This window comes from Onychomys torridus, chromosome 3 (genome assembly GCF_903995425.1).
Source record: "Onychomys torridus chromosome 3, mOncTor1.1, whole genome shotgun sequence".
Lineage (NCBI taxonomy): Eukaryota > Metazoa > Chordata > Mammalia > Rodentia > Cricetidae > Onychomys > Onychomys torridus.
In genome coordinates this window covers 140,803,437-140,817,117 of record NC_050445.1, presented here as the reverse complement: position 1 = coordinate 140,817,117, position 13,681 = coordinate 140,803,437, and the positions used below count along the sequence as shown (strand labels likewise).

The window sequence follows — 13,681 nt, the reverse complement described above, 5'->3', positions numbered from 1 at the left end:
TGAGCTAATTTTTAACAATGGAAGAAGTTTTGTTTCTCATCCCTTTCTGGAGCACTAACTTACACTAGTAATCTTCCTTGAGGTCATTTTCTCTCCAGTAAGCTGAGGATGCTGGGAGATGCTCAGATTCCGTGATCCCGTGTCCAGGATGCGCTAGTGGCTAATGCGTCCTTTCACAGCCCTCTTAACATTTTGCTCTGTTCTCTCATTTCAGCAGTGGCGCCACCAGCAACCTGGTCCTCTGGCTAGCAGGCTGAGATTCACTTTGCCTGGCATCCTCTACGTACGACACCGGCCCTTACCAGCCACTAATTCTTTCACCCCCAGTCGCTGGCCATTTTCTTAACCCTTGATGCTTCATTGCCTCCCTCAGAATCCTTAATCCAAATCATCTTTGTTTAGTCTCATCCACTCTTCAAAACCTGGCATTCTATGTCGTAGTCTTTGAAAATGTAGCCCAGTACCATAGCGACTTTCGTATCCTGATGTCAACCTGAAGTGGCAAGAAGGGTCTCTTTGCCCTTACTTTCTTTTCCCATGCCCAATTTCCCCTTCTAGGCTCCACACCGAAAATTCCCTAGCTCATTACAAATGCGGCTCCCATCCATACCCTTCAATGGTAAGATGAAATAAGACGCACAACTCCCCACCACCACCCCAAACATCCTGACATTCTCACGAAACACACAGCTATCTTTAGATTTGGATTACAGCAAAAATACTGCTTTAAAATTCCGTTAAAGTTCAACATCTTGCTTGAAGCAGACATCATGATCACAAACAGCTGACTGAAAGGCATAGCAATTTTTAGTGGTGTTCATCTGACTAACCGGAAATACTTGTTTGAAAGGATGTTGGCTGACATGGGGGCATGCACCCTCGCTCAAGATGGAAACAAACATAAGTCAAAGGTCACCCACCACATGATGAGAAGTAATGAAAAGGAAGGACGCTGAGGTGACGCCTACAGGTAAAGGTGTCTGCCGCCGACTCTGATGGTCTGAACTTGACCCCTGGAACCCACATAATGTAAGGAATACTGACTCCCACAAGTCTTCTGACTGTCACACAAGCACCACAGCATGAGTGTACCTGCCTCACCGCCATACCCGCACAATAAATAAAAATATAAAAAGAAGAAAATAATAACGTTTACAAATATATGGGCATATTGCTTTTGTTTTGGAAGATTATGGATAATTTTTAAAGGAAAATAAAAATATAAATTCACTCAAGAGCTGTTTTCTGTTCTCACAGAGATTCTTATTTTCACACTCTACTGTCTCTATACTCATCCAGATGACAGAGATTATTTGAGGAAACAATGGATTTTCCAAAATGAAGAACTCATGCAATTACTCAAGAGTGGAAAGAAACTGAACCTAGGGCTGAGGGTGTAGCTAAGTAGTAGAGTGCTTGCCCAGCCTGTGGAAGGCCCTGGGTATGACTCTTAGTTTAAAAAAAAAAAAAAAAAAAAAAAAAAAAAAAAAAAAAAAAAAAAAAAAATTCTATCTATCTATCTATCTATAGAGAGAAAGAGAAAGAAATATAAAAATTTTAAATAAAAATCTCCCTTCTTATGGTTTTTGCATTGAGGGACTTTAGGCTTAGATTTCTTATAAGGGGCCAGCAAGGTGTCTCAGCAGGTAAAGGGCATCTGTCACTAAGTCTGACAATGAATTTAATTTCCAGGGCCCATGTGGTGAAAAGAGATTCCTGACTCCTACAAGTTGTCTTCTGAGCTCCACATGCACATTATGGCATGTGGTAACCCTTCCCCCAAATACATGGAATAAAGAAATCTTATTTTAAATGTTCTCACAAGCTTTCTGGATGATTCTGATGGACAACAAGAATGGCCTGTGAGGCAAATCTATGGAGCACTTTCTAGATCAGTAATTAATATAGGATGGCCCAGCTCACTGGGGGGATGTACCATGCCTGGATAGATTGGCCTGGATTATATAAGACATGTAGCTGAGCAAGCCTGTAAGCAGTACTCCTCTGGGTGTCTGCTTCAAGCTCCTTGGCTTCCCTTGAGGTGAGACTCCACCCAACCGGTAAGAAGAAATAAACCCTTTCCTCCCCAAGTTGGTTTTGGTCAGTGTTTTACCACAGTGACAGAAAGCAAAGTAGGACAGATAATTTAGAAGGTTTTCTAATCTTTGATTTTGTATTTTAATAATTTGTTCCCTTTGCAAAGAAGTTTATGCCAATGAAGTTAAACCATGTATTGTTCTCAGTAATTCATGATTATACATACATGTTCCTTTTTTTTTTTTTTTTTATTTGTGATAGTAGTGCCAGAGATGGAGTCCAGGGCCTCTTATATGCTAGGCAAGTGCTGTATTCATGAGTCACACCCCTTTATACATATTCTTATGCTTTGTGTCATGGGCATGAAGAAAAATGATGAACAGTACTGCTATTTGGCCAAGAAAGGCAAGATTAAGTAGCAGCTTGACCTAGAATGTTGACAGTATAAGATCCACAAACAATGGTCTTTTTATCTCTAGTTTATATTTCATCTAAGTGGGTTGCATCTGGTAGAGAACAACTATATCAACAGAATCTTTGCCTTATTCAGGCTATCTACATACTACAATTAAGACAGATATAAATTAAGCGCAAAGAAGTAAGTCACTTACTCTTACTGAGGATGGGTTCTGAGATACAAGGAAGACTCCAGATGAGCTTTGTTGGTGTCTTCACTATCCCTAAGTCTACCCGCCCCTCCTGCCATGTAATATATAAGGACTCTGTAAAGAAAGACACAGAGAAAAATTACTAAGTTTACACATGGACCCCACTGTTCTTATTGCCGAATGATGATTCTGACTTATTTTCATGTATACATAGAAGTGAGGGGCACAAAGTAACATGGACACTTCTGGGAGGGATCCACATACTACTCTTGGTGTGTTCCGAAGAGTTCTTAGATAACAACAAATCATTCAACTTTTGGCCAATGATTTCTTAAGTGACTATTGTTATTATCTGCTCTTAAATGAATGGCTTACTTAATGATGAAAATAATTGATTAATCTCACACACTTCACTTGGAAGCTTGAAGATAAGCAAGTGGGATGGGGGAATTTTTGGATTTCAAAACATTTTGTAAGCATTTTTTTCAGACTTGAGAAAAATATATGTTCTCATAAAGAGAGTTCATAAACCATGTCTCCAGGTCAACTAACTTTCTTAGTCTATCTCTTCTGAGACATTAATAGAGGACATTAATGCATTTTTTTCTTGGAAGATCTACCGAGCATTAACTGTACACATACCTCCAAGACGTTCCTCTAAATCTCATCCCTACTTGAGCCCAAGCCACAGTTATCCTATCCATGACCAATTTCTTAAGTTCCTAGTTGAAGTACGGCTTCTCCATCCAAGTCTCTACCATAAGTCATTTCAGATTCCCATCCTACCTAACATGTCAAGTGTTCACATGTATCCTGTCTGCTTTATTAAATGGCTTCATGAAGACAAGGCAACTCTCTTACTCATCTTGGTACCCTTCGCAATAGCTAGTACCTTTCCAGTTGGTGCTTAGTAATTTCCTGTTCAGAGAGTGACTACACAAGTCCTGCCCATTTGTAATTCCAGGCAGCTCATTCTTAAAATTGGAGAACCTGGGAACAAAAAAGAAATGGCTTGCTCAAATGAGTTATGATGACAAGCCATATATTCTGATTTTTTAAAATCCAATGCCTTAGCAAGAAGTTTACCACAGAAAGTTACTTTATGGTCAGATCTTCCTATTCCAGTAAAGCAAAGAAAGGAACAGCCCAAATGTTCATTACTCTTTTCACAGAAAATGTTTTACTAGTTTAGTATAGCTTGCAAACTCTTAGCTTACATATATTCTAGAGTTTTTAGTCTATTTTCTGTATGTTTGTCTGCAAACATAAAGTTTGTTTTAGTCAGCTAAAACTCCCAAGTTGTCTGGAAGAGGCATATATACATAGGCTTGTAAAAAAAACTTTCTTGCCTTTTGTTGTTGTTGTTGAGAGAGGAACTCATTATAGTTCAGGTTGACCTTATATAACTGAGGATGGCCTTGAATTCATGATCCTCCTGCCTCCCTCCCAGTGCTGCTATAACACACATGAGCCATGAAGCTTTTCAGATTTTGAAATTAATGTACACATTCCCACAATAAAGGAAGATCTAAAAAGATTAAGGGAGTCAGGTGAATACTGCATCTGTAAGTTGAAAACTGGAGGCGCATGTGATGCCTCATGCCTTTAATCCAAGCACACAGGAGGCTGAAGCAGAGATACTGTCAGCCGGGGCTACACAGCTAGTTCTAGACCATCCTGAGTGACAGCGTGAGACCTTGTCACAAACAAACAAATCAAAATGTAACAATATACTGGAGTCACAGCTCTACGTTATCTACTAAATCAACAGAGGAAAACAAGTCAATATATAAAATGTAAATGTCATTTATTTTTCAATTAATTCATACTGTCACCTTACGGATTGGGAAACTGAAGCCCAGAATAAGAAGATTAGAACCCATGGACTTCTTTCTTTAGCTAGCTATTCTAGCTCTTTATGTTAACAGCCTGGGAGATTTGGCATTTTCTGTGGTCACAAAGGACTGACTAAAAATGTTCCTTAAAAATTCCAAAGTGAGGCTGGAGAGATGGCTCAGGGAGCAGGAGTACATGCTAAGCAGCAAGGAGACCTGAGTTTGAATTTCTACTAGAAACTCAAAAGCTAAATGTGACTGCTCATTTGTGCCTGTGACTCCAACCCAGTGTTGGGAGTGGGGGGAGGCGGAGACAGGAACCTGGGGCTTGCTAGTTTTCTGGCTACCAGCCTAGCTGCAGGTTTAGTGGGGAATGAGGTAGAGAGAGATTAGCAGCACACTATTGTTCTTCTGGTCTCTGGGCATACACCTACACCTACACACACACACACACACACACACACACACACACACACACACAACACACACACAGTGAGGGGGATGGGAAGATGGCTCAGTTACTAAAATGCTTGTTATATAATCATACAACCACAATGATCTGAATTTCATCTCCAGCATCCATCTAACAAGTTGAGTGTGGTGGTTCACATCTGTAACTCCAGCACTGGGGTTACCTAACCAAACTGGTAAGCTCCAGGGTCAGTGAGAGAAGAAGTGATGAAAATACTTGATGTCAACTTCTGACCTCTCCACACATGTTCTTTCTCTCACACACGTATGAACGTCACACAAATGCCAAAGAGACAGCTGGATCTTAGCACTGGAGGCTGTGGCTGAATGGTGGCTGCAGGTTTGAGACCAGCTTGGACTATACAGTGAGGTCTAAAGAAGCCGGGGCTACAGTTATGAGGAAAAAAAAAATATCAAAAACAAGACCAAAAGATGAGGGTGGGGTGTCAAAGTGATTATTACCTCAAACTGAGGAGGAGTGCAAACCGTGAATGCCAGCCGAGAGCTGAGTGAGGCAGGCCTGCTCTACACCAGGCCACAACTCTACTTGAAAACACCACCCCCTAACACCCATTTCCTAATTTCTCAAGATCGCTAAACTCATAAAAAAGCTAAATTGTAGGCTATATAAATGAGGCTCTTATGGGGTCGCTTCATATCTGGTCACATCTTGAAGCTCTTTCAACCAAATTGTAGTGTTCATTTTAATATGGATGAATGTCTTAGTCTCCATACCATCTTCCTCCTCTGTCTGCTCTTTTGTCTAGAACACTGTAGAAACCCAACAAATCTTGTTGACACTGACGTTAGAGTTTCAACTGATTTTTTTACCAAAGAAATTAGGAATGTGCCTTTTCAGTATTCATTGAGCCTTCATGTGGCATGCCTCTAGCTTTACTGTCCCTTAATAGTACCTTCTTGTTTCATATAGATGCTTTTCCATGAGCTACAAATAGCTTGCCCATTCCCAGTGCTCTGCTGCCTAACTAAAGCTTCAATTTTTTTTTTTTTTTTTAAATGGGAGGCTTCAATGGGTAAGAGTTGGACTCGGCTATACCAGCATGATTTTACTCAGTGCACAGGAGAGAAAAGAGCATGGGAATTAGCCAGACCACATAGTTGGAGGCAAGCAACGCTCTACTCTCAACATCACACTGGGAGGAGAGAAAGGAGTAAGTCCCTCGGGCCTCCAAAGGGATGGCCTGGGATATCAGGTCAAACCCCTACATAACTCAGGACTTGAGGAGGAGGAATAGTGTGTGGAATGCTGCTGAAGGAGTCCACTTATTTCCACAGTATTCAAAGATGAAATTAAAACTGGCAGGGCTGAATCATGAAGCTAAGTTGGAAATAAAAAAGCTATCCATCGCTTCTCCTTTCTAACCATGGGGGATCAGAAATTGGGCAGTTCTACCAACCCAGTGGGCTTTCCTACCTCTGTAGCTCTGGAATAGTGAACCACAGAAGATTCCAGAATATACTTTTAAAGTCAATGAAGATGCTGGGATGTTCTTGCTCAGCTGAAGATCTTGTTTCCTCCCCCAGCCTTCCATGCACCTCCTCCTTGTTGGGACTAGGGAGTGACATCAGAATTGCAACTGGTGACATCACTGTTCCTATAGCAACAATGTGAGGCTGCCTAAGATTGAGTGCTCAAAAGGATAAGAGGAGTGGAGATACACTCAATGGCACCGACATTTAGTTAGAAGGACTGGGCTCGCTTCTTCCTATTAGTTCACTTCTTTGAGTGTCTGAGATAGGGGAGTTCAGGAGGGAAATCATGCCAGTGGATTCCATTTAAAACAAACAGCAGAGTATTACCAACAAATTCAGATGGCAGCAGAGGAGAGGATCCTGTTTCACACTGGCTCAGCCTGAAATTCGTGTGTGTGTGTGTGTGTGTGTGTGTGTGTGTGTGTGTGTGTGTGTGAAAGCTGGTGACATGGCCTAACTGTGGGACTATGTCTCTATAATTGTTGCTGCTGACTGTATCACAGGCATGAGCCACCAAGGAAAAAAGTTCCAATGAAGATAACCTAAAACACACACACACACACACACACACACACACACACACACACACACACACCAAACAACAACAAATTCCCCCACAAAACCCCTAACCAAATAAAAACCCCAAACTGAAAAACCCTAACAGATTCAAAAGTAGCTGGTTGGTTATTAGCATCCTTCAATAAAGCTATTTGTCAACTATCTTTTTATTGTTGAACTTTTTCATCTTTTAAAAAAAGGGGAGGGGGCTGGAGAGATGGCTCAGTGGTTAAGAGCACTGGCTGCTCTTCCAGAGGTCCTGAGTTCAATTCCCAGCAACCACATGGTGGCTCACAACCACCTATAATGAGATCTGGTGCCCTCTTCTGGCCTGCAGGCATACATGCAGGCAGAACATTGTATACATAATAAATAAATCTTTAAAAAAAAAAAAAAAAAAGCATATTGGCTTCTGCAGAGCCTTTCCAGCTCAGGCACTCTGCACTGGGTACTTCCCTGAAGCTTGAACAGACATACTTGCCAACGGCGCTTTGCAGCTGATGTAGGTCCTTTTTATCATTATGTCACATGAGGCTAAGGTTTTTTTTTTGGTTTTTCGAGACAGGGTTTCTCTGTGTGTAGCTTTGCACCTTTCCTGGAACTCGATTTGGAGACCAGGCTGGCCTCGAACTCACAGAGATCCGCCTGCCTCTGCCTCCCGAGTGCTGGGATTAAAGGCATGTGCCACCACCACCCAGCAAGGCTAAACTTTTGAGGCAAGTAGCAAGTGTTCCTTTCCCAGTTAGGTACTGAACTGAAAAATGGATCTAATATCTGGGTATAAAATTAATTAGTGCTCTTTCACTTCTGACATCACCTTGATACCCAAAGTATGAGCAGGAGGCAGCAGCGCTTGATGCAGAGATGTTAAGTGACACAATCACCACACAGGGAGACAAGGCAGCTGCAAAAGGGGGTGAGGTCTGTCAATCTATCAGAATTTGGAAAGTATGTTAATACTCATATCAATCTGAAATCAAGCATTAGCAAATTATAAGTTCTGATTCAAGAAAGATAAGGCCAAGAAACGCAAGGCAATTCGGCATTACTGAGATGTGCAGTTAAAGGGTTTCTTTTAGACTCAATTTGGGAAATGACACTTCTTTATTTTAAATAGTAGGGTGAGCTGGATCTGGCGGTGTAGACCTATAATCACAGTGCCTCAGCTATTCAGAAGAACTGAAGTTCAAGCTCAGCCTTGGCTACAAAGAGTTTAAGGTCAAGGCAACTCAGTGAGACACTGTCTCAAAGCAAAGTACAAAGAGGACTAAAACACTTGCTTTGCATGTCTGGTGCCCTGATTTCAGCCCCCGCCCCCGGTACCTTAAGCAAAAAGTAAACAACAGTAGGGAGCATACAGATCTTCCACCCCTACTCACAAGCAGTCCCTGCTCACTGCTAGTCAGCTGCCTATCCCAGCAACACACACTTTCCTCCTGGAAGCGAACGACGGACACTATTACTGCTGAACATTAAAAGAATGACCAAGTCTAGAATGATTCCCCCAAACTAGGCAGGTTATTGATAAGCCCGAGGTATGTTTCACAGGGTGACTGTGACCATATAAAAACCAGCTCACCTCAAAGGGGGACAAAAGGTAGTTTATTATGGAGCCAAATATGAATGACCAAATCCAGTTTACCCTAAATTCCATGGTCCAATAATGAAAGTTCTTGTAGTAACAGAACAAAGAGAGTTACAAATAAACACTTTTTAGATACATATGCAGAAGCATCAGGTGGGTGGGTTATAGTAAATCAGGACACCCTGGACAGACCTCAGTTGCTCTCTGATGGCATTCCTGCTCCGGGTCAGTGAAATCTAGTGGTCACCTGATACATCCCCAAAGGCTTCAGGCGATGGTCACAATGATGTTAGGACACACAAAGGTGGACAATAAATGGCTATTTAGAAGGTTAAGGATGGGCCGTGATAATCTGGCTTTGAGTCTGCAATATTCCATCCTCTCCACTATCATTAAAGCTCTAATCTATTAGTCGGCCTTTCTAGGACACTCAGTATACTTGTAGCTTCTTTCTGGGAACTTTAGTTCACTATTGGCTGTCTTCTACTCAGGTATATCAAGGTTGACTGGGATGAAGTTTTAAATTTTTTTAAATTTGAGACAAAGTCACCTAGGTTGGCCTGGAACTCCCTGTCCTCCTGCCTCTGCCTCCCAAGAGCTGGGATTACAGGCATGCACCACCACATCCTGAAAAAGATTTTAAAATGCAAGTGCTTTAACTTTTTCAGAATAGCCTCAGGCTCCAGGTGTCTCTTTCCAGAACTATACAGATTTTCAAAGAGACGCAGTTTAAAAAAACAAACAACCGCCACCATCAGTTTTTACCATAGAAAAAGTGCTGAATGTCAAGCACTACTTGCAATTTTATATCACATTTCAGGAGGTTCACGTTTCAAATCCATTATGTATCCCTAGATCAGCCCGAGATGGCGACTCATGCCTGAAGCAGTGCTGTGAATATCACAAGTTCGAAGCCAACTAGGGCTTCATAAGGAAACTCTGTCCGAAAATTCCAAAAAAGATCTTTCAGATTCACAGGACAGGTAGTGATCAGTGCGCTTCTATAAATTAAATTCAAAACCAAACAAACACATAAACCCCAGCCAACCAAAATTCATATGAATATATCACGGGGACTGATCACCACCTTGGAAAGGTCAGAAGTCTCTGGAGAGGTCACCTATCAGCAGATTTGAATTCGTGTAGACATCTAAGTAAGCATTCTATGAACTGCAACAGCGAGCACTAAAGTCCCAAAGAAAGGATGTTCTGGACGGCATCCACGTGCACTTACTTTGGTAGCGGGGGGTGGAGGAGGGCACCTCTGCGTTCCTATTTCTTGCCCCGACTTGTGCACTCTGTGCAGACTCTCGCTTTGCTTTTTCAGTTTTTCCTCCCTTCAACTTGGCGAGTGCAGGGCCTCGTCTCCTCCTTACCCCAGTCCCTACCCCGCAGAGTTGTCCGACACTTTCTGGTAACTGTCCTCCAAGTGTTGGACTTTGAAGGCTGGCCATTTTGCATGCAGACTCCCCAGCAATATAATGATCTTCACAGCTCATTCCAGAACAAGGATTCTGTTTTCCCCTTCCTTTTCTTTTTCTCTCCTCCAGTCTGCTTTAACTCCCAGTAGACAACCTGGTACCCGCCAGTTCCGTTCTCAGTTGGCGCCTGCGCAAAGAGGTCCGTGAGATACCGTTTGGCCCCGCGTTGTTGCCGTAGTTGGCGGAAGCTGCGGCCGTGGGGCATTGTGGGAGAAGATGGCGACCGCCGTCCACTCCCGGGTTGTCCGAGCGCTACCAATGTCACGTAAGTGTCCCCGGGCACCGCCGCTCGGGGCCCGATTCCGTGACGGGAACCTAACCTTTCTTCCTCATACTCTTGGTTCTTGTGTGAAATTGTGCACTCGAGAAGGGGATGGAAAGCTGAAGTAGCGGCGGGGACGACGAGGAGAACCTGGGCACTTAAAGGCTCGAGATAGTGCGGAGATTGTTAGGAAGGTTGAGGTCAAGGGAAATACTTATTCAGGGAGGAAAAGGGGGTCGGACAGCAGGACATCGATTGGCTTCATGATAGTAATCGCAGTGGAAAACCTCCTCTCTACAGATGGAGACTGTTAGGTTGTGGCACTAGGGTCTGCAGCAGAGAGAAATGCTTGTGGAGAATGAGTTGAGAGCTAAAAGCGCAGAAAAGTGAAGGATAGCTTAGAATTGGGCGGCATTATTTATTTACTTTTCTGTTGTGATTGCATTTGGTCTCAGCCCTCAAATGGAAAACATGCATTTGCTCTTCCAAAATATTGCATTCAGTCGTTACACCTCCCCGCCTTTTCACCCTCCACCCTGCAAACGTGCCGGCTTCAGTTATGTCTTTTCCAGGGTGTATTTTACTCATGACCGAATGTCATTCGCTGTCAAGATTGCTTCATGTCAGAATCACTTAAAAGAGCCAATTTGGAGGTAGCGAGAGAGACTCCAATAGCTGCTAACCAGAGAGTCAGATAGCCCTATGACACTGCCTCTTCCATCGCCATTGCTACTGCTTCTTTCTTCGTGTTACCAACTTAGCCCATACTGCTGAAAGCAGACAGAAATGGCTACTCCGAAGAAGCCTTTTATTAGGTCCCTTTGCTACACTACAGGGGAAAACCACAGAAGTGTCTCTGGGGAGACTCACCAAATGAGCCATGCTAGAGAGGCAGAGAAGAGATGTTTGGAGCAATCACAGCCTATTGCTATCTTCTTTAGTACCAGTCACAGCAGGCCCTCTGTGCTCATACTCTGGCCTAGGTGGAAATGTTTGCAGGGTCATCTAGAATTAAGCTGTGATAGCATAAAAGTCTGGTACAGACCATTTCAAGTAGCCTGGCTGAAGTGGGGCTTTCAGGAGTCAAGGCAATCAGCTTTGGTCCTGTAGGTTTCTCAAGGCATCGTGGGATAGGCAGGACCACTGGTGCTGCCGTGAGGGTAGATGGCTGTTTGATAGTCTTTTTGCTCTGGGGTGATCAGAGCAGCAAGGGAAAGTCCAACAGCTGTCAGCTGGGGAGTCAGTCCCTGTGCCTCAGTCTTTTCTTATTTACTGGTTGAACATCAAAGAACACTTAGTGTAGGAATGTAAAACAGAAAGGCATGGTAGCTCACACCTGCAATCTCAGTACTTGAGAGGCCGAGGCAGGAAGATCACTGTGGGTTCAAAGGCAGCTTAGACTATGTAGGGAATTCTAGGGTAACTTGGATTACAGAATGATAGCCTGTCTCCAAAAACTTCAGTTTTTAACAGTGGATAACACCAGCCCAATGCCCTAGGGTGAGGTGGTGTCCTGTTGTGGATGCCTGCTTCTCTCTCGTTGTACTAATTTACTACATTCTCACCAAACCCTCACCAAAAATTGCTTTTCAGTGGTTTACATCTAAACTGCGCTCCTTTTGTTTATCCTCTTCTTTTCTATATGTGTATTTATTTGGGTAGGAGCATCTATATGTGGATATACTTACATGTGGATACATGTGAATATGTGTGCATGTGAAGGACAAGTCAATGTCTGGTGTCTTCCTTAATCGCTACCCACCTTGTCTGTATATCTCTGTCTGTCTGTCTATCTATCTACCTGTCTGTCTAAGACAGAATCCTTCCCTGAATTTGAAGACACTGATTTGGCTAGATTGGCTTGATTGAGCTCTAGGGATCCACCTGTCTCAGCCTCTCTTTCACCTATCACTGGGATTACAAATGAGTGTCACCATGCTTGGCAGGATTTTCTTCTCTCTTTCTCTCTTACATGAGTGTCAGGGATTCAAACTTCACACCTTCATAGCAAGCACCTTACCAACTGAGTTAACTCTCCAACTTTTTTTTTTCTTTTTCCTTTTTGAGATGCCAAGAGTCTTCTGTCTCCAACCACATCATCACCTTTACTTCTCACTTGCCATCAAGTTTCAGTCCTGTCCAGATAGTCTTTTGCTATCTCTCCACTCCAGTCTTACTCATTTTTACTTCTACTTGGTTGTGTATGTTCTGTGTTTCTCATGGGATTCTAGTCTCTGTTATGCCCCTTTAAAATCTTTCTCAAACACTTTACCCAGAAGTCCTTTTTTTATGATAATATGGCTTAAGGTTATATATCCCATACGACATGGTATTTGCTTTCTAATTTTGTATATTTCCTGTGGATTTATGCTACAGTAATTTGTGTTTACTGTTGTTGGTACTTAAGTCCCTAAGGTACTGTTACAAAGTAAAATTATAAATTTCTAAGGAAAGAAACGTATTTATTGGTTGCTTTATGGTAACATGTGCCATGTTTACTGGCTCTGGTGTTTTCCTGAAGGTCCTGCCATTATTGCAGCAGCCACATCTGTGTTTCGTGGCTCACCCCATCGCCAGCTTCATCATGCTGTCATGCCTCATGGGAAAGGTGGCCGCTCATCTGTCAGTGGAGTTGTGGCCACTGTGTTTGGAGCAACAGGATTCCTGGGACGGTATGTGGTCAACCATCTTGGTAAGTCAGATTCTTTTAGTTCAATGTGCTCCATTGCCCAGAACTAAGATTGCCCCACTTAAGACTCTGAGCCATGTGTTTTTGTTTTAAGGATATTACAAGTTACTTTTATCTTAGCTTTATATAAATTTTATCTGCCTTTGCATTTAGAGAACATTCATGCTTTCTCTATAGGACATTATGGGAATAAAAGACCCTGAAGAAGTTATGGCATCTCTAGTATACCAGAATATATGTTTATTAAGCATTAAATTAATTTATCATATTAGAATTTAATATTTTATAAGTCACTATTGTGTGACATTTCCATATTATGTTGATGCTGATCCTTGTTTCACTTCATCTTTTAGGACGAATGGGGTCACAAGTAATCATACCCTATCGTTGTGATGTATATGACACCATGCACCTTCGCCCCATGGGTGACCTGGGCCAGATTATCTTTCTGGTAAGCCTTTATAATGGACATTGGAGTTGTTAATGTAATTTCTGAGGTTGTTGTTAGGGGTATGAGGCAGTGTAATAAAGCAGTAGTTTAACCCCAGACCAAGAGCATCCTCAATTCTCCTAGGATCCTGCAGATCTTATTTAGCAAGCAGACCCTAGTCTGATCATCAGCAAACTGTTTTTGTAAAACATTACACAATGAATATTTACA

At 42.4% G+C, this 13,681-nt stretch overlaps 2 protein-coding genes across 3 annotated transcripts in view; one reads left to right on the top strand and one right to left on the bottom strand.

The window, feature by feature from the left end:
- The window catches only part of Akap3 (A-kinase anchoring protein 3), a 29,044-nt gene extending 18,855 nt beyond the window's left edge, over positions 1-10,189 (bottom strand). The window contains exons 1-2 of one of the 2 annotated variants that reach the window (XM_036180226.1): positions 9,823-10,189; positions 2,649-2,759 (exon numbers count right to left, since the gene is read on the bottom strand). The gene's annotated coding sequence lies outside the window, so the exon portion shown is untranslated. The remainder of the gene's footprint in view (positions 1-2,648; positions 2,760-9,822) is intronic. The other variant, XM_036180227.1, reaches the window with a different exon arrangement.
- Positions 10,190-10,259: 70 nt separating this feature from the next.
- The window catches only part of Ndufa9 (NADH:ubiquinone oxidoreductase subunit A9), a 28,044-nt gene continuing 24,622 nt past the window's right edge, over positions 10,260-13,681 (top strand). The window contains exons 1-3 of the mRNA XM_036181421.1: positions 10,260-10,334; positions 12,853-13,023; positions 13,374-13,471. Coding sequence (XP_036037314.1) covers positions 10,286-10,334; positions 12,853-13,023; positions 13,374-13,471 — 318 coding nt within the window. The 5' untranslated portion in view covers positions 10,260-10,285. The remainder of the gene's footprint in view (positions 10,335-12,852; positions 13,024-13,373; positions 13,472-13,681) is intronic.